General features: G+C 36.5%; 2 protein-coding genes across 3 annotated transcripts in view; both read left to right on the forward strand.

The window, feature by feature from the left end:
• The window catches only part of dock6 (dedicator of cytokinesis 6), a gene marked incomplete at its 5' end in the record, with an annotated part of 89440 nt that extends 83102 nt beyond the window's left edge, over positions 1 to 6338 (forward strand). Inside the window, 4 exon segments of the mRNA XM_079834567.1 lie at positions 65 to 208; positions 295 to 401; positions 2370 to 2555; positions 5044 to 6338. Of these exon segments, the coding sequence (XP_079690693.1) occupies positions 65 to 208; positions 295 to 401; positions 2370 to 2555; positions 5044 to 5086 (480 nt within the window). The 3' untranslated portion in view covers positions 5087 to 6338.
• Positions 5288 to 19372, forward strand: part of kank2 (KN motif and ankyrin repeat domains 2) — a 37733-nt gene continuing 23648 nt past the window's right edge. The window contains exons 1-2 of one of the 2 annotated variants that reach the window (XM_079834577.1): positions 5288 to 5353; positions 19069 to 19154. The gene's annotated coding sequence lies outside the window, so the exon portion shown is untranslated. Of the gene's footprint in view, positions 5354 to 8615; positions 8679 to 19068; positions 19155 to 19372 lie in introns of those variants that run through there. The other variant, XM_079834576.1, reaches the window with a different exon arrangement.

The raw sequence follows: 19372 nt of genomic DNA on the forward strand, positions 1-19372 counted from the left end.
TTGGTTTTGAAGATTTGTAAATTGCTACAAGACTTGTCCAACTACATTTCCTCCTTCGCCACAGATCATTCTGATGCCGATGGAGGTGGCGATTGAGGATATGCAGAAGAAAACGCAGGAACTGGCCTTCGCCACACATCAGGACCCTGCAGACCCAAAGATGCTCCAGATGGTGCTTCAGGGTAGTGTTGGCACCACAGTTAATCAGGTAACCTTTAGATTGAATAGTTTGTTTTTTTTCCCAGTATGTAAGCTTGTTTTGTGGATGTGAACCTGTAAATGTTGTCTCATCAGGGCCCGCTGGAGGTGGCTCAGGTCTTCCTGTCTGAAATTCCTGAGGACCCTAAACTCTTCCGCCATCACAATAAACTGCGCCTCTGCTTCAAAGACTTCACTAAAAGGTGGAGTGACTTATGCACACTGTTCCCGCACACAAGCATGCTCACTTTTTAGCAGAGTTGGGTGTGTTTAGGTAGCGATTCATTTGTTTCTAATGCATTTGATTAAAAATCCTGCCAATGCAACCGCATCAACCTTCAAATCATAATTCATTTATTTTTAGCATTGAAAATGACTGACCAGCTAAAGTAATTTGAAGGAGAGTACAATATTTAATTTTTTTTTACATATTTAAATAAATTACTTAAAAGGATAGTTCACCCAAAAAGGAAAATTAGCCCATGATTTACTCACTCTCAAGTCGTTCGTTCGTTTATTTATTTATATAGCACCTTACAAACTACCACCGTAGTTCCAAAGTGCTGTACATTGCAGTATAAAAGAAACCAACAGTACAACAAGACAAAAACACATAAAAACATCCATGTACTGATGTACTAAAATGCCAGAGAGTACAAATACAATTTTAAGCGGTCCTTAAAAACATTTAGATTTATGGAAGATCTAACATCCAACGGCAGATTATTCCACAATCTAGGACCAGCTATAGGGAAAGCACGATCACCTTTCATTTTGAGACGTGCACGAGGAACAGTTAAAAGAAACTTGTTTGCTGACCTTAGACTTACGCCTGCACTGTTGGGTTTAATGAGCTCAGCAAGTATTCTGGCGCCATTCCATGAAGTGCTTTAAAAACATAAACCAAAATACCAAAATATCCTAAAATAAATTGGTAGCCAACCTAGAGATGCTAATAAGGGAGTAACATGGTCCTTTTTCCCACCATTCATCAACAACCTTGCAGTTGCCTTGGTGTGTCCTAGTTGTATGACATTCTTCTTTCAGACAAATACAATCAGAGTTATCTGAAGCGAATCGATACATTTGTGTAAGAAAAAAATAACGTTAGTTATTTAGCGGAAGTTAGAGATTACAGTTTGTAAAGTTTAAAATGAATACTTTTCTTACACAAAAGCATCGCTTCGCTTCGGAAGGCCTTTATTAAACCCCCGGAGCCGTGTGGGGCAGTTTTATGATGGATAACTTTTATGGCCTTCAAAACCAAATTTTTTTCAATATAACTCTGATTTTATTCGTCTGAAAGAAGAATGTCATATACACCTAGGATGACTTGAGGGTGAGTAAATCATGGGCTAATTTTCATTTTTGGGTGAACTAAACCTTTAACTTTTTGATGCAAAATACTTATTTTTTCTGCTTAAGATGCATATTAAGGAGACGCACACTGCTTGGCCAAAAAAAAAAAAGTCGCTGTTTGGATTTAAATAGGAAATCTATGACTGGATCATTATTGCAGACTTTATTGTAGACTTAACAGAGAGCTTGACTCTTGCATTGTCAATACAAGATCTAAATACAACCAAAAATGTATGCACCTCTTGATGGAAATAAATGTTGTGTTGTTATTTCCATCAAGACAAGAGGTGCATACATTTTGGACAAGATCTTGTATTGTCAATGCAAGAGTCCAGCACTCTGTAAAGTGGTGACTTAAAGCAGGGGTGTCTTTTTTTTGTTTTGTTTTTTACATTTGAATATGTTACTTAAGCAAATCGCTTTTCAGTGTATCAAATCCAATTGAATCTTTCTAAATTTATAAAATTTGCTTTTGAATCAAGTAAAATCAAACATTTATTTGCTGTCAACCTAAAGTTTCACAATCCTAGTCCTAGAGTATTTGACCTTGGTTTGAATGTGTATGAGAGATGGCCACAGTCTATTTCCATCATGCTAAAGCTCACAATTACCTAAACCACAAATCGGCATGGTATCATGGTACCCAAGGCCTCTGAACAAATACTGGACAAAGTGATTCAGTCTTTGAAATTGTTTCTAAAATAAAATTTTCTGAATTCAGTTCATTGACAGCCTGATTCTTGGACAGGTCTGAGTCTCATGGGGCTGCTCTTGTGCGGTTTACCTACTAACATACAGTATTCTTGACTCAGGTGTGAGGATGCTCTGAGGAAGAACAAGTCTCTGATCGGTCCAGATCAGAAGGAGTACCATCGAGAGCTGGAGCGGAACTACACTAAACTGAAAGAAGCTCTGTTTCCCCTTATCAACCGGAAAATTCCTCAACTGTATAGACCACTGCCTCTGCCTCTGCCGACCACACCAACACCAACACAGAGGTAACGCCACATACTCCTCACTCGCCCAAACACCAGCCCCTCTCAAGCCTGTGCCATTTTGCGGTTTTATCTGAAATTGGTGACAGCACAATAATAGAGCAGGTTATCACAGCCTGGTTGCTTGTAAACTAAACCCATCAGACTAATTATATATCTGCACCCCGACTCATGCTAATTGCATAGCAGCCAAATCACTTCGTCTTCGCCTTAAACAGCATGTTCACTGACTGTGTTCTAATATAAAGATGACTGCATTAAATAAATAAATATTCATAACATTTATAATAAATTACATGTATAATACATATTCATATGTGTTGGTAAATATAATTATATGTTACATAATTAGATAAGTAATATTAAGCAATAAGTCTTGTCTTCCCTATTGTAGAGCTGCATGATTCTGGATAAATTGAGAATCACAATTGTTTGGTTTCAAACCGAGATCACGATTCTGAACAGACAACTAAACAAAATAACGTCATTTACTAGAGGTTCTGACAAAATGTTAATTGCTGCAGTCTATTTAAAATTTTAATCAGAATTTAAAAAAAATAAATAAATACTTGTTTCACTACTGGATGAATCAGGCTGCGTCCGAAATCGGCGTACTATGTGAGTAGGTACTACATTTGAATTTGAACGATCTATATAGTACGTTCTATATAGTATGAATGAATGTAGTATGAATGTAATCTGGACGTACTACATCCGCCATTTTGTCATGATCATGTGACCGACAGTTGCGTCCCATCACCGCCATTCATAAACCATCTCCCGTGGCCTCATGGGATATTAAAGTGTCCATCGTATGCACACTTCAGAATCTCTCCGGAAGTAGTAGGTCATCCGGGTACAGGGCTCGACATTAAGCCTGTTCACGTGCTTGTCCTTCGGACGAGTAAATCTGTCATTCAGAATATTCAGAATAAATTATATTTACCAAAAATAAGCTTGTCCGGAATTTATTTTTTTTGTGTTGTAAATATAATTTATTCTGAAGCAATATTCTCACCAGTGTTCAATCAGCTTTGACATGTTTAAATCTGCATATTTTGTGATATTTTTTATCTTATTAAATATAGGTTATGCTTCTGCTTTCATTTTATATTCTTAAATTTGATCTATAAATTAATTTAGAATAAGACACTATAGGGCTGTACCAATCAAATTCAATAATTTACACTGAAAAAAAATGAGATTGTTTTAAATATTTTTCAATATGCAAATAAGAAATGTTGGAAACAATGTTTAAACTTGAAACTAAACCACCAGTAGGTGGCAGCAGGTGACGTCTTAATGAGTGAGTCATTGAATCGATTCATTGAAATGATGAGGCAGTCGTTTATGCGTCATTGAATCTTTGATTCAACCGATTCATTCAAAACCCTGAATCATTCAGTAACACATTATGGTTCTGCTGTGATCTTTGTTTGGAACTATTTTCGCTGCTGACATAGAACAAAGACGGTCAATATTACATCTTAAATGTAAGTGACTTTGTTACTTTCGCATACTATATAGTAGAGAAGTATTCGATTTCGGACCCAGCTTCTGTGTTTTTTTTTTTAAATCTCTTGAATGAATGATTCAATGACAAATGCCTTTTTTAATAATCACTTGTCGCCACCTATCGGTGTAGCAATGTAATCGATACAATCGTTATTTGAAGTGCCATGTTCCTGTTAAAATGTGATTTACTCTATTTTGATCGCTACCATACACATCAGTGTTAATATCCGAACTATGAACTTTTATCACAGTTCTTCTGTGATCATGAAATAACGATACTGTGTCGTTGAAAAGACGAAGTTTGGGAAGATGTTTCATACATACACATGATAACTCTACTACATAATCTCTCTCGATCAGTGGCAGCGCCAACGCAGGTCTGAATGATCCCGTGTGATTTTGTCAAAGGTTTAATAGACACAAAAGAATCGTTGTCATTTATTTCAAATTGGAAATAATAATACTGTTGACATAAATTTAAATAAAATATGGAAGCAATTTTGAAAGTGTCTGTTCACCTTTTGTTGAGGCAATGTATTAATATACAGTTGAATCTACATGAAATATCCCAAATGTATAGGATAAATGAAATACCCATATCATACGTATATAATTATTATGTTAATAATAATAATAATAATACAATAAAACAGTATTGCATAAAAAATGAAAAATAAATGAAAGCAGTTTCGTAAGTGTCTGTTCAACTTTTGAGACAAATAAATGAATATTAATGTGTATAATACATATACAATAAATGGTAATAATAATGAAATAACAGTCAATAATACATTGTATAATAAATAGAGAGGAATACAAATAAAATGAAAGCAGTTCTGTTAAGTGTCTAATGTTTTTCCTCGTCCAAACCACATTTCCTGTAGTGCATGTTCACTGACTATCAGAGCCATGACCAGCATGAGTCACCAGAGGGGATTTGTTCAAATCATGGATCTGTTCTTGCTCATCTTTACAGGAATTCTCTCAGTCGGTCCAGTTTTCGGCGGGTGGAGTGCTGAGGTGTGGCGGAGCTGAGCGCGGGTGGTTGTAAAGCCAGACGTGATCCGCCGCTCCATCATTTAACCACCCCCCAACCGCACACTAACACACTGCACATTCCTCTCTCAGGCACAAGCCCTCCTGAGCCAGCCTCTCTCTCTTCAGTCTGTTTACTCTGAGAGGTTATCTGCTGTAAACAGAGTCATTATGATCTTCTAGTCACAGCAGCAGAACTGCTCAAAGTAGTCATCAGTGCAGAAAAATGAGCTTCTTGCTCAACTTCAGAGGTAATTTCAGATTCTAACCAGCACACGCCATTCAGATGCTCCTCTGCACTTCCTCCCTTTGTTTGTTTGTGCTGTCTTTCTTGTCTCGTGCGCTTGTGTGAGTGTGAGAAAGAGGGCAACCGTACGAGCCAGAGTCCTTCCAGACATTTGTGAGTGTGTGTGTGTGTGTGTGAACGTGTTGCCACATGAGACATTGTAGTGCCGTCTGATTTGTCTGCTTGCACTCAGTGGATTAAAGCATTTGTGAAAGCTCCATGTCTTTTCTAACGACTGACAGAGACTAGCTCACTCAGAGGAGACGCGTTCAGTCTTTCAAATCCTTTGCGCAAACTGTTTTTAAAACGAATTCGGCTGTTGGCTCAAGCACTGATGTTGATAAGCAAAGAAAAGCTGGATTTGTTTCCAGACTGTATAGTGGAGATCCCTGGATGCGTGTCCCTTTAGGTAACAGAAGAAGAGGAGGGAAGCATAAGGCATTAATATAGTCATTTACTGTGGAAAAGTTCCACACCGCACTAACAAAAGAGCACACTAACGTTCTGCACTGACTGCTATGAATTTTGACTGCCACTGCCGCACCAAATCCTACTTTCAGACACGAAGGCGTTTTAACGTTCATGTTATTGTAAATGCACATTAATGTAATGTATGCTATCCATGTTAAGCACAAGCATGTAAACTGGAGGGGAAAAAAAGGAGAATGATTTAGTTAGTTACCATTTTGTGAAGATGCCGAATGAAATGGTTTTTGAAATGTAGATATTGTCCTGAACTAGCAATACTTTCATTGTTGGACTGCTGTAATATCTGTCTTGCACTATTTTAATGTTTGTATGACCTCTACTGCCTGTCTCGACACTATACTGTGCAAACTGCTGGTCTAAATACTGTATTTTTAATTACCGAAATGTTTTTTTTTTATTTATTTGTTTTCTTGTCTCTTTCTTTTCCAATTTAACTTTTTATATTAAAATACATTTCTCCTAATTTTTATAGTAGTTTTTTATTTTATTTAGACACAATAACACATTAAATATAACCAATATAACTATTCATATAGACATATATAAATGTGTATTATATATTATAAATAATATAATTTTCAATATATTTATAAACCTATATAGTAAATGTATTCTAATCTAAATAGTATTTTAAGAATATTTTTGCACTATTTAAAATTGTGTGACCTCTACTGCCTGTCTCGACACTATACTGAGCAAACTGCTGGTCTAAATACTGTATTTTTAATTACCAAAATGTTTTTTGTTTGCTTGTCTCTCTTTTCCAATTTAACTTTTTTTATTAAAATAAAATTCTCCTAATTTTTATAGTAGTTTTTTTTTAATTTTTTTTTAGACACAATAACACTGATAGACACACACATTAAATATAAATAATAAATGTGTATTATATATTATAAATAACATAATTTTCAATATACTTATAACCTATATAGTAAATATATTCTAGGTAATATTTTAATAATATTTTTGCAACTATTTTAATATTTGTATGACCTCTACTGTCTGTCTCGACACTATACTGAGCAAACTACTGGTCTAAATACTGTATTTTTAATTACCAAAATGTTTTTTTGTTTGTTTGTTTTTTCTTGTCTCTTTCTTTTCCAATTTAACTTTTTATATTAAAATACATTTCTCCTAATTTTTATAGTATTTTTTTGCCACAATAACACAGATAGACACACATTAAATATAAATAATAAATATGTATTATATATTATAAATAATATAATTTTCAATATACTTATAACCAGTAAATGTATTCTAAATAATATTTTAATAATATTTTTGCACTATTTTAATGTTTGTGTGACCTCTACTGCCTGTCTCGACACTACCATGCAAACTAATGATCTAAATACTGTATTTTTAATTACCAAAATGTTTTTTTTATTTAAATGTTTGCTTGTCTCTTTCTTTTCCAATTTAACTTTTTAAATTAAAAAAAAATTCTCCTAATTGATATAGTAGTTTTTTTTAGACACAATAACACAGATAGAGACACATTAAATATAAATAATAAATGCGTATTATATATTATAAATAACATAATTTTCAATATACTTATAACCTATATAGTAAATATATTCTAGGTAATATTTTAATCATATTTTTGCACTATTTTAATGTTTGCATGACCTCTACTGTCTGTCTCGACACTATACTGAGCAAACTACTGGTCTAAATACTGTATTTTTAATTACCAAAATGTTTTTTGTTTTGTTTGCTTGTCTCTTTCTTCTCCAATTTAACTTTTTAAATTAAAAATAAATTTCTCCTAATTTGTATAGTAGTTTTTTTAGACACAATAACACCGATAGAGACACATTAAATATAAATAATACATGTGTATTATATATTATAAATAATATGTTTGCGCTATTTTAATGTTTGTATGACCTCCACTGTATGTCTTAACACTATACTGTGCAAACTGCTGGTCTAAATACTGTATTTTTAATTACCAATTATTTTTTATTTAATTTTTTTTACTTTTTAAAGAAATTTCTCCTATCTTTATAGTACCTTTTTTTTAAGTTTTAGACACACTAACTTAGATAGACACACGTTAAATATAAATAATAAATGTGTATTATATATTATAAATATAATTTTAAATAAATGTATTCTCTATATAGTAGGCCTAATTATATTCTAAATAATATTTTAAAATATGTTTGATTCTCTTTTCTTTTCACATGCAGCTCTAATCTCGTCACAGCTTGATTGTCTGCTGCTAAAAACTACCTCCATATGTTCAGCGTGTCATGGACATGTAACGAGACAAAGAAAAAACCGCGCTCGTCCATCTGCGACCTAATAACAAATGAACATTAATGTCACTGTATAGACCATGTGGACGAGAATATGTGCTCGACATTGCCATAGATCTGTCTGTAGCGATGACCTGGGGCCATTATGAAGCCATGCCCCCCATGATATCGGCGTTATCAAATTACAAATTGCAATGCTGCGATTCGGTAGAACTGCATTAAATGAATCCCACGCTGATGAATGATTTTCAATATGTTTCCAGACGTCTGTTGCATTTAATAACTATGATCAAGCATGTTGTTTCTAATGGTACTGAACCAATTTGCTTTATATTGCGAGGATTTTTAAAAGTGAAAAATAAAAAGAGCAAATATTTGAGGAAGATAATGGGATTAAGGGAAGAGTGGAAGCGTGCGTTGGCTCTTTAAGAGCAGAGGGAGGGGTTCGCTTCATGGTTTGGCTGCGGTGTTTTTGTCTCTGTCAGTGAGACTGCTGGCCTTATCGACTGAGGGGACTGGAAGGGGGTAGGTGACAATACACACATGCAACCTTGTGCTTTTTATGAAGAAAAAAAGCATGCAATTATACAGTATACGTGTGCGCATTGTCGTTTTCCATTTGCTTTCATGGTTGTGATGCTTCAGTCTTTGTTCGGCTCGATTTTACTTTGAGTTTCAAAGTAACGGTACCATGATGGGGATTCACATTCACCTCTTAAAAAGGACAACCCTTGCTATACTATGAATTATTATCAGAGGACGTAATGTTGCATTCATTTAAAAAAAAGAAGAAAAAAAAAGCAATTCTCGTTTTTATTGGTTGATTTCTATTATTATAGTCATATGGAAATTAAACGGCATCTTTAGGAAGCGCGCACAATGCCTTTTAATATTTCAGATACAACATGCGAGTAGAATTATATTCAGTTCATTGTGAATATGATAAACTGATTGAAGTGTTTAAGAAAGGATTTGTTTTTTTTTATGAAAAGCAGAGTATTTTTGGCGCGCGCGATCTTCCTAGTCAACTCTGGACATAAAAGCACCTTTTAAGGCGTTTTATCTGAATATTGCTCTTGTAATAATCCTATCATTTAAATGGGCTCGGCGTAGATTATGGTTAAATGAGTGCTGATGGCGGTTTGGGGTAAATTCTCCATTAAATAAAAGCCCCGTGACTCTGGGGAGAGGGTGGGACTGCTGGAGTTTTTCATGACTTCCAGATGTTCATCACTTTGGCTTTGAATTCATGGGCCTTGATTTGGTTGGCCAGGAATTGTTGGGTTTTACACACGTGCAAGTCTGAATTAAATTAGCATGTTATTGATTGTGAAACACCTCTTGGAATGGGGAACGTGTGAAAAAAGAAGGGAATATGACACTTTTTTTAAAAACTCGGTTTATGTTTTAGTTTAGGCTAAATGAACGCGAAAACTTGTGTTTTAGTTGTAGTTCACTAAGTAATTTCTTTAAAATTGAAACTGTTTGAAAACTTGGGTAATTTGAAAAAAGTTTAGCTATTGGTTCAGTCACGCCACGCGACTTTTTTGTTACTTTCATTCTTTCTCGCCATGCAGTCGTATGTTTATCTAACACCTCGATCGGGTTGTGAAGTGATCACCACACGCGCTCGTAGTGCGCGCCGGAGCTCTTGAGACGCGCGCGCCGCGTTTGGCGCGATGGGTGAAGTCGTGGAATTCCTCGCGCAGGAATGCGTGGCTATAAACCCCATTTGTACGGTGGACCACACGCTGGGCGTCTCGATGTTGTTTGCAAGACTAATGAAATTAAGCCACAGGACTACGTGAATCTCGAGCGCTTTTAATTTCCTTTAATTGTTTATGTTTCTCAGCACATCACTCGATGATTGACATCCTCCCAGGACTCGCCTCCCCATAAGAAAAGACAAGGGATCTAAATGGTTTCTCTTTGACAGTATTGAGAGTTTTTTTTTCCTGAGGTAAAGACTATCTCACACAAATCTCCTCTAGAGTTTCCCAAGTAGCTCTAACTGTGCTCAGAGATACCAGTCTTTGCTCTCCACATTCATTTTATAGCCTTTAAAGCTCACTATATGGCAATTGTCTTCTTATTTGTATCTGTTTGTAGTTTCCCTGAGGAAATGCGTCTGATACTTTGAAGCATAACTCCATTATTTCTGGTTCTTTGCGAGAATGGGCAGCCTTTTGTCTCTAAAAATGATCCTCGGCAATTTTATGGCTTGTCATGTCTACTTTAACTTACCCTCAGCAAGCGTTATTCTGCTTGATAGGTGTGTAAATCTGTCTGTCGTTTTGAATCTGACGTTAAATTCACTGTAGACAATGGCAACAATAATCAAGCCACTTCCAACAGAAACGTGTGCCTATATTTTTATCTTTTCTAAAATTAGAATAAATCAATCTATCACATATATCTCATTCAGAGTAATATCAAAATCATTACAAGGCACGTTGACCAAACAAAAAATGTGGCACAAACCATAGCTGTGTCAAGGCTCACAGAATTTCTAATAAATCTAAAATTATTTAAATTAAACATGCTTGTTGGCATATGAAATGACAAATCATCGTATATATTTCTGTGTTTTATATAAAGGTCTATTCGACCTTCCAGTGAGATGTCAGATTTCTCTCTGGCAACATATGCTGGACTTATCCCATAATTTTGTCCCCATAAACTCTTCTTAAAATCAGGCGCAAGCTATAGCAATCGGCTTTGCGTCCATCCGATCAACAACCATTGGATAGATCCAAGTGTTTTCTTAACAACATTCCATTTCACTCAGATAAATGTCACAATATGGGAGAAATGATCTGTCACCTCTTCCGTTACATTGTGACATTAAACTTAATTTTACAATTTGCAACCAGATATTATAGTATCTGTCTGTAGTACATGGCCATTTAAAAAAAAAAAACGCCCAGGTTTGGATACATTTAGCTTTAGTCACCATAAAATCAAAATTGATATTGCAGTGTTTATTATAAATGAATTTTCCGTGCTCAGCATTATTATTATTTTTAATTAAAATGCCCTCGCAATCTTCAAAAATAACTTCCCCTCCCTCAGTGACATCTCTTCTCTGATGATGCGTTTACTGGCGTGAAGGCGGGACAACCTGTCACTCACATGACATCATAGCAATAACCACAACCATCCAATCAATTCACTAATGATGAAGTCCCGCCTTACTTTTTTTTCTTGTTCTAGAAGCAATTTCATACGTCACAATAGGGAAGAAAAGACAATCGCAGCTTCCGTTTTATGCCGACTTTAAGGCATAATCAATGTTGCGAAGTATAGTTTTGGAAGCGACATGCTCTTTTGTGCAATGTATGTGCCTTGTTTTTTGCCCACCAGAAAGTGAAGAACCATTCTAATCCAGAGAAGGCATTAATCTGAAGGGCAGGATGGAAATTTTCGAACAGACTTGCGTCCCTAGAGTGAAGGTGTGCCTCAGTGTTTGTCTGCTGCATGTGTGGGACATGTGTTCTGGGGTGTGTGCTGCTGCCGGTCGGGCTCTTCGAACCTAGAAAAGTTCTGCGCAAACTTCAACACACTTTCAAAGCACACTCGTCGTTTCATATATTCAGCTCTGTCAGGATGTACTCCACAGTTGCACTCTGGAAAAAGTTTTGGTTTCCACACGAGAGGGCTTGATCCTGGAAATGGCCGAGGCTGTGAATGTTCCCCATGAAATCTGCTTCCCTTACTCTTTGTTTACATTAGCGCGCAGAGTCTGACTAACCCCTAAAGTCTCCCCGCCACAGCTGTCCTGACAACAGTGATGAATCGGCAGCCCTTACATACTTGTGACCTTATCGCTGCTGCAGGACACTACACTTGCAAAGTGTCTCTTTTGTTGGTCTCTTTCTTCTTTTAATCATTTACAGCTTCTCCGTGCCGGTCATAACCCGTAATCCCGCTTCTCGCAGGAATTTGCCTTTAATTCTTATTTGGAGGGGTAAATTTGGACGTCTGTGGTGATTCCTGTTGCCCAGCTCCACCCCGCAGGCCTTTTCCTGTCGGAGGTCAGCACTATGACCAATGGCGTCGCAGCGTGTGTTTGTTCTGCTCCTGCTCCAGCGGTAACGTGAGCGGGGAGAGGCCCCTCCCTGGACCTTGAGCTTTGGCTTCAGGCTGTGGTGTTTCTGTAGATGCCGTAGTTTTCTCCATATACCACTCCCTAATGTAAAAAACAGCGCTGTATGTTTAGGGCGTGCGGACGCTTTCCAGCATTGGTCATAATTCTTCATAAGGTCCTGGTTGGAACATTGCAGCAGCCCATATATGCATAGATAGCAGGTCCATTACATAAGACGTCCCCAAAATGAGAACAACAGCCTTGGAACACCAGTGGAGAAATATTCCTTACAGATCAGCTTACACTGGGTCAGAAATTAAAAGGGACAAAATGCCACCAAAATTAACAAAAATGCCACCCAAATTCAAGATAAAGTCGCAAAAATTGCCCCTGTACAACTGTCTCGATTGCGGCATTACAATTAGATCTGCTCATGTTGCATCAGATTTCTTTTTATGTGTTATTTTTCAACGTTTCTCCTGAGCTTATGAATGCAATGGCCAATCAGAGTTTTGCCCAGTGAGAGTCAGGGGCATTTTCTATAATTACGGTACATTATTGACCCTAAAACAGGCAACATAACCCACGAGTTACATACTCTTTAGTGTCTTGTTTGGGGCATAAGAAAGAAGTTTTCATCAAATCCTTTTATCATTTATCATAGCCTGGTCTGTCTTGAGTATGCTGGTTTTCTGTGATCAATTAGTCAGCCTGACCTAAACCCAACATGGGCGCCATTGGTGCAGGACATTCGGTTTTTGTGATAAATAAATACATATTTATCTGACTTTTTTCAGGAAAAAAACCCCAAAACAACTGCTAATATTAAGTGTGAACATTTGTGGGAGGGTCAGTAGAAATCTTGTTCCAGGACCGGGGCATTTAGGGAAGACCCTTATAGGCCCTCCAGGCCCACTGTACACAGTACCCCTTCTCAATCTATGTCTTTTATTTAGCAAATGTTAATATTCACAAGTAAAACTGATATTATTACTTTTTGTTGACTACAGCTTTGCATTTTTAACTAGATATTTTCTTGCAGAGTTTCACACACTCATTTTATGGTAGAACATGATTTTCTGCTGATCGTTTTCCAGTCGTGCCTGTTTAAGGGTTAAATGTATCAGTGTTGTCTTTTTATTTCAAATACTTACATTTAACCAATTACTTAAATCAATCAGAATAATTAATACAAATTGCCCATACAAAGGTAAAAAAAAAAACGCCTATGGAAATCAATACCAGGGGGCAAATGCAGTTGCAAGAAAAAGTATGTGAACCCCTTGCAGAAAATGTGAATAATTTTAACAAAATAAGAGAGATCATACAAAATGCAGGGTGTTTTTTTTATTTAGTGCTGTCCTGAATAAGATCATTTACATAAAAGATGTTCACATATAGACCACAAGATAAAAAAAAAAGCCGAATTTATAAAAATGACCTTGTTTAAAAATGAATGAACCCTTGATTCTTAATACTGTGTCATTCCCTGGATTTTTTGTTTTGTGATGGTTGTTCATGAGTCCCTTGTTTGTCCTGAGCATTTAAACTGCCCAACGTTCTTCTGAAAAATCCTCCAGGTCCCGAAAATTCTTCAGTTTTCCAGCATCTTTTGCATATTCGACCCCTCTCCAGCAGTGACTGTATGATTTTGAGATCCATCTTTTCACACTGAGGACGAATGAGGGACTCAAAAATTCACTGAAGCTCCAGAAGGAAACACAACACACTAAGAACCGGATGAAACATTTTCTTATTTTGTTTAAATATATATATTTTTCATTTAGTACTGCCCTTCGGAAGCAACAGAAGATACTTGCATGTTTCCCAGTAGACAAATTTAAGTAAAATTTTCAAATTCAATTTTTTTTTGTGTGGCTATTTTATAAAGCTCTATTTGTTTTGTCTTATGGGCTATATGTAAACATATTTTATGTACATAAATAACATGCATTTTCTATGATCCCTCTTATTTTGTATAAAGGACGTTTGTATTAGTCTTCACATGAGCGCTTTGTAAACATGGGGGCGTTACTTCTGCCTACGTTAGCATCTCGCAGAGCTGCGCAAGATGAACAATTTAGGTTAAAAAGTATATTCTTTTTTATTTTATTTTATTTTTTGAAAATGGCCGATAAGACACTATTCCTCATCTGGGATCACGCAGAGCCTCTGAAGCCCATCGAAGCACTTTGAAACTGCATTGATTTGGACCTTCAGCATTTTGGTTGCAATTGAAAAGCATTATATGATGAAAAATCCTGGAATGTTTTCTCCAAAAAACGTAATTTCTTTTCGACTGAAGAAAGAAAGACATGAACATCTTGGATGGCATTGGGATGAGTAAATTATCAGGAAATTTTCATTTTGGGGTGAACTAACCCTTTAATGGAAAAGTTGTGGTCTTATTGTGCCATATTTCTTGACAAAACTACAGCACGCGCTTATACTAAACATACCGTTATCGTCCGTTGATGTGGACGCTAATATAATTATATTTATAGTTCTCTTTATAGTTATCATTCTTGTTTTGAACAGGCCTTAAGAGTTGTTGAACTTCCGTAGATCAAAGACAAGGCACAGTTCCCTCTTTGTCTTGTGTGTTTTCTTGAGTGGTCAGAGGAATGCACTGAATACAATCGCAATTGGGACAGACTTGAGACTCATTTTCATTTTTCACCCCATAGTCCTGAGACTTAGTTAAGTTTTCCTTAAGTCTCATCTTGTCCTGCTGTGCTTTTTTTTTTGCAGCATATGGTCAGCAAATAGCACAAAACGTAAAGCCAATGGTATTTGAAATGACTCACGCTGGGTTTCTTAGTCTGAAAGCTGCCTTTAAAGTATTTTTGCTCTAGACGTTTCCATTTAAATATCACCCTCTCCTGGTGTCCATCCTGGACCTACTCCCTGTGTGTCTTCCTGCTCTCCTTCCTGCTACATTTGCTGCTTTTTTTTTCTGTACTCTGTTACTGTTTTATTCTTTTCTGTTTTCTCTCCCTCCCTAATTTTTAAGACTCCCCTTCTCCTCGGCTGGGAGGAAGTGACCGACTAGTTTCTGGGTCTTTGGGGAACTGCAGCTCCCTTTCCTGTAACTCTTTCTGAACCTGAACTCATGTGCTGTTCGTACACATGTATAACGGTTCTCAATGGACCATTACCCGTATAACTACCCTCAAATATTTAGTGCACCGTATCATCCTCATCTATCTAAAGGTTGTGAACTTTTGTTGAGTACGTGCTTGACATTGTATGGCTTCATGTGTGGGTTTGAAGTGGACATTTTTATTGTTGGCCCTAGACATAATTGTGTAGTTTTTAGGTGTCACTCTTTTGGGCGTCACTTTAAAGTTTGCTATTGTGCATGATTAGCCTATTCAAAAAATTGTTTTATTAAAAATGACTTTAAAGTATACAACAGTGTGGTCTACTGTATATACAATCTGAGGCCACTAGTAAAAAAACTATTTAAAATTTGTCTTATTTATCTTTGCTAATCACTCTACCATTCAATAGTTTGTGGTCAGTAATATATATATTTTTGTTGTTGGAAAACAGGAAATGGAAAACTTTAATTCAGCAATTATGCATTAAATTGATCAAAAGTGAAAAAGTTAAGACATTTATAATGTTATAAAATATTTCTATCTCAAATAAAGGCTGTTCTTTTGACATTTTATATTGATCAAAAAATCCTGTTCAGTTGCGGCACAACTGTTTTCAACATTGATAATAATAAAAAAAAGTTTCTTAAGCACCAAACATTCAGCTTTGCCATCACAGAAGTACAATTAGTAACAGAAGTACAAGTAAAATAGAAGACAGTTATTTTACATTGTAATAGTACTATTTCATATAATATTTGAGTGTTTTATTATTATTGTTTTTACTGTATTATGGATCAAATAAATGCAGCCTTGATGAGCATAAGAGACTTACCAATCTTTGTATATCATTTTACAATTTCAATTGTATATTTTAAACAATAACTATTACAAAGAAAAGTTGAACTGAAAATTAACAATGTCTTAGTATTTGGTTTCTTTCCTTTGGTCCGTTTTCTTTCGCTGAATGAACTCGGTTTGTGTAATATTTCAATTAAATGACATATCATAATGTTTCTTTGCTACCCGCTTTTTTTATTGCCATATTTTCCTATCACATATTTTTGTAATCATCATAAATTAGGTATCATTCGAAATCTTAACTCAAAATGAATTATGTGCCTTGAAGCATGCAGCCTTATTCAATGTGTTGATGTAATTTCCACTGAAACAAGAAGATAGGGGGGGACAGCTCCTCCCCTTTTTTAAAATAACCAAAAGCGTTTAGTTTCTATGACAGCTCGGCCAGTAAAGCCACAGTTTCCTAGACTGGGTTAACCCCAGCCTGACCTGCCGGCTATTTGATTTCCCCCTGCAGCTCAGTCTGGAAACCTGTACATTAATTTCTACTGCTTCTGTTACACTTTTGCGGGAACCAATCACAGACTGGCTTATCCACCTGGCGCACTATTGGAGGGTTTAACACAATGACGGATAGAGAAGCGATGGGTCGTTGCTCATTGATTACGCATAAATTAAATGACTCTGTACGCAATTGGATAGTCCTTCAACCAATCAGACCACAAGAGGTGTGATCAACGGGCAACGACCCATTGCTTCTCTATCCGTCATTGAGTTAAACCCGCCAATAGCGCGCCAGGTTGATAAGCCGGTCTGTGATTGGTTCCCGCAAAAGTGTAACAGAAGCAGTAGAAATTAATGTACAGGTTTCCAGACTGAGCTGCAGGGTGAAATCAAATCGCCGAAAGATCAGACTTGGTTTACCCAGTTTAGCGGTTCGCCTGACACTAAAGTGAAACCAGACTTCATTGGCCCCAATGTAAAGCATGTTTACACGGTCTGAATTATTCCCTATCCCCTGTATAGTTCATTATGTGCCATTCACCATGTAGAAAATAGTAAATGTGTGAACAAGTGACTGATTTCAGCCAGTTTAAGCGTCTATTTATAGTGTAGGGGGCGGGACACTTCAGATTCTTGAGAGCATTTGATTGGACAGAAAATCTGATGAAAAGCTGAAGTGCAGTGTGATGTTTTGGAGCAACACACTAACTTATAGATAACAGACAGCCAAAAAACTTCAACTGACTTTATTTTATTATCAAAAAAAATTCTAATCTTGACAAAACATATTGTCGGAAAGGTCTGAGACTCAAGGTTTCATATTTGGCCACTGCTTTGTGATGGAAGTAATGTTGTGTCATAAATGTATTAATTTGTTTCAGGAGAATGCATTAAAAACATTCAATGGAATTTTTGGTACAGCACTCTCACAAAATCCATTAGGAACTTTTGAATTTTGGTGATATCAACTTAAAATTTGGAACACAACTTGATTAGACATATGGCTTTGATTTTACATCAATCTTTGAGTACAAATCATTTTGTAAAATACCTCTTTGGTATTTTTTTAGTGTAGAACATTTGTTTACAGTAAACTTAAAGTATTATAGTATTTTTGCTTTCACTTTTGCAATAATCTGCTGAGTGTCTTCTTTAAAAAGAGACAAACATTTAGGTCTGAATTCCAAAGTATTCATGCATTACAACCATTTAAGTTTGGATGGTGTATTTTCATGACTATGCTCAAAAAGGGGGTGACAAAAGCGTTACATTTTTATGTTTCTTTACTTTACATTTTTATATCCTACAACTTTGTTTATTTCCAGATTTAAATTAGATTCTTAATCTCAACTTTATTAACTCTGTATTTGTTACTTAATTTTTTTATTTACATTTATTATGTTTGTATTTTTTTTGTGGTCAAAACAAATAAAATATGTCCATACATTCACTACATATTTACTCGAAAACCAGCAGTGAGAACGTCCAGAAAAAGGAACCGCACATTAATCCAGTTTATGATTACAGTCGGTTCTCTTTTTGTTTTCCAGAAAGAATGGGACTTTCTCAGCAGTGGGCAAATGAGAAGCATTACGTGTGTTTTAAAGGCAATCTCTCTCTCTTCTCCATGCTCCTCCCAGCGCTATATTAGAACCAGCTGTGGAGTTTGAGGCTGAATGAATGGCTCTTTGTGATTTGGCTGTCACTTCTGTATAAAGCTCTGTTTCGTTCTCCCTCTAGATACTGGCATGACAAAAGTGTTGGAACAATGTAACCTAATGTTCCCACTTTTACATTGTTACTCTATAAAAACACATCAATTCATCACTAAGACTGCAGAAATGCATTTTGGATGTTGAGCTTTAGAAGAACGTGCACTTGACACTTCAGAAGGGTTTAGATGACCAGAAATGTAATGTAATGTCTGCATGAGACTTTGAGGATAATTTTCCAGTCATGTAGATTAACTACAAAGTCATTGAGCCCTGCTGTTGATGAAGTCTGTAGGAGTGTTTGTGAAGGTCCACGATGTTCTGGAATGTTTCTGGGTGCCGTCTGGTGTCCGGCAGGGGTGTGTCCGTCTCTCTGGGTTTGACTCAGTAGAACTCCGGACTGAAAAACATGGCTCACAGCGCAGAGCTTTCCCAGGCTCAGGACGGTATGCCAAGTTACACGTTGTTGTGGTTGAGGGAGATGAAGGGTGTGTTGTGGTGGTAAGCAATGATGATACAGAGCCAAGACAAATTAGTCTCTCACAGAGGAGGCTTTTTTGGATCTATAGTCGTGAGGAGTGGCTTCTCTAGTGCTCGAGATGACATTGAGCGTCTAAAACGAAGGGTGCAACCAGAATCATGCAAAGTATCTGCCAATGTTAGTAACAGTCTGAGCCGTTCTTTAAATAAATCTTTTTTTCCCCCTTCAGGTTTGTGGTGGCACCCATAAGAGAGTCACAGGAATCGAAAGAGGAGAGCGAGGAGGTCGGGGAAGAGAGACCATCATTGCAGCACAGTGAGTTAGAGGTCTTGCGTTCATGTTTTTCGGTTTTATGCGAGAGCAAGGTAAAGCACCTTCCTTTTGCCAGCTGCGACTAATGCAACAAGTTGATGTCAGAAGTGTTGTGTGTGGGAAATGGGAATGGTACTGAAAAATCACTGTATATCTCTACCTGAAGTATGTTGCGGGCAGGATCGGGACAAAATGCAAAAGTTGTGGGCAGGAAGAAATAT

Source organism: Gobio gobio (assembly GCF_949357685.1).
Source record: "Gobio gobio genome assembly, chromosome: 1".
NCBI lineage: Eukaryota > Metazoa > Chordata > Actinopteri > Cypriniformes > Gobionidae > Gobio > Gobio gobio.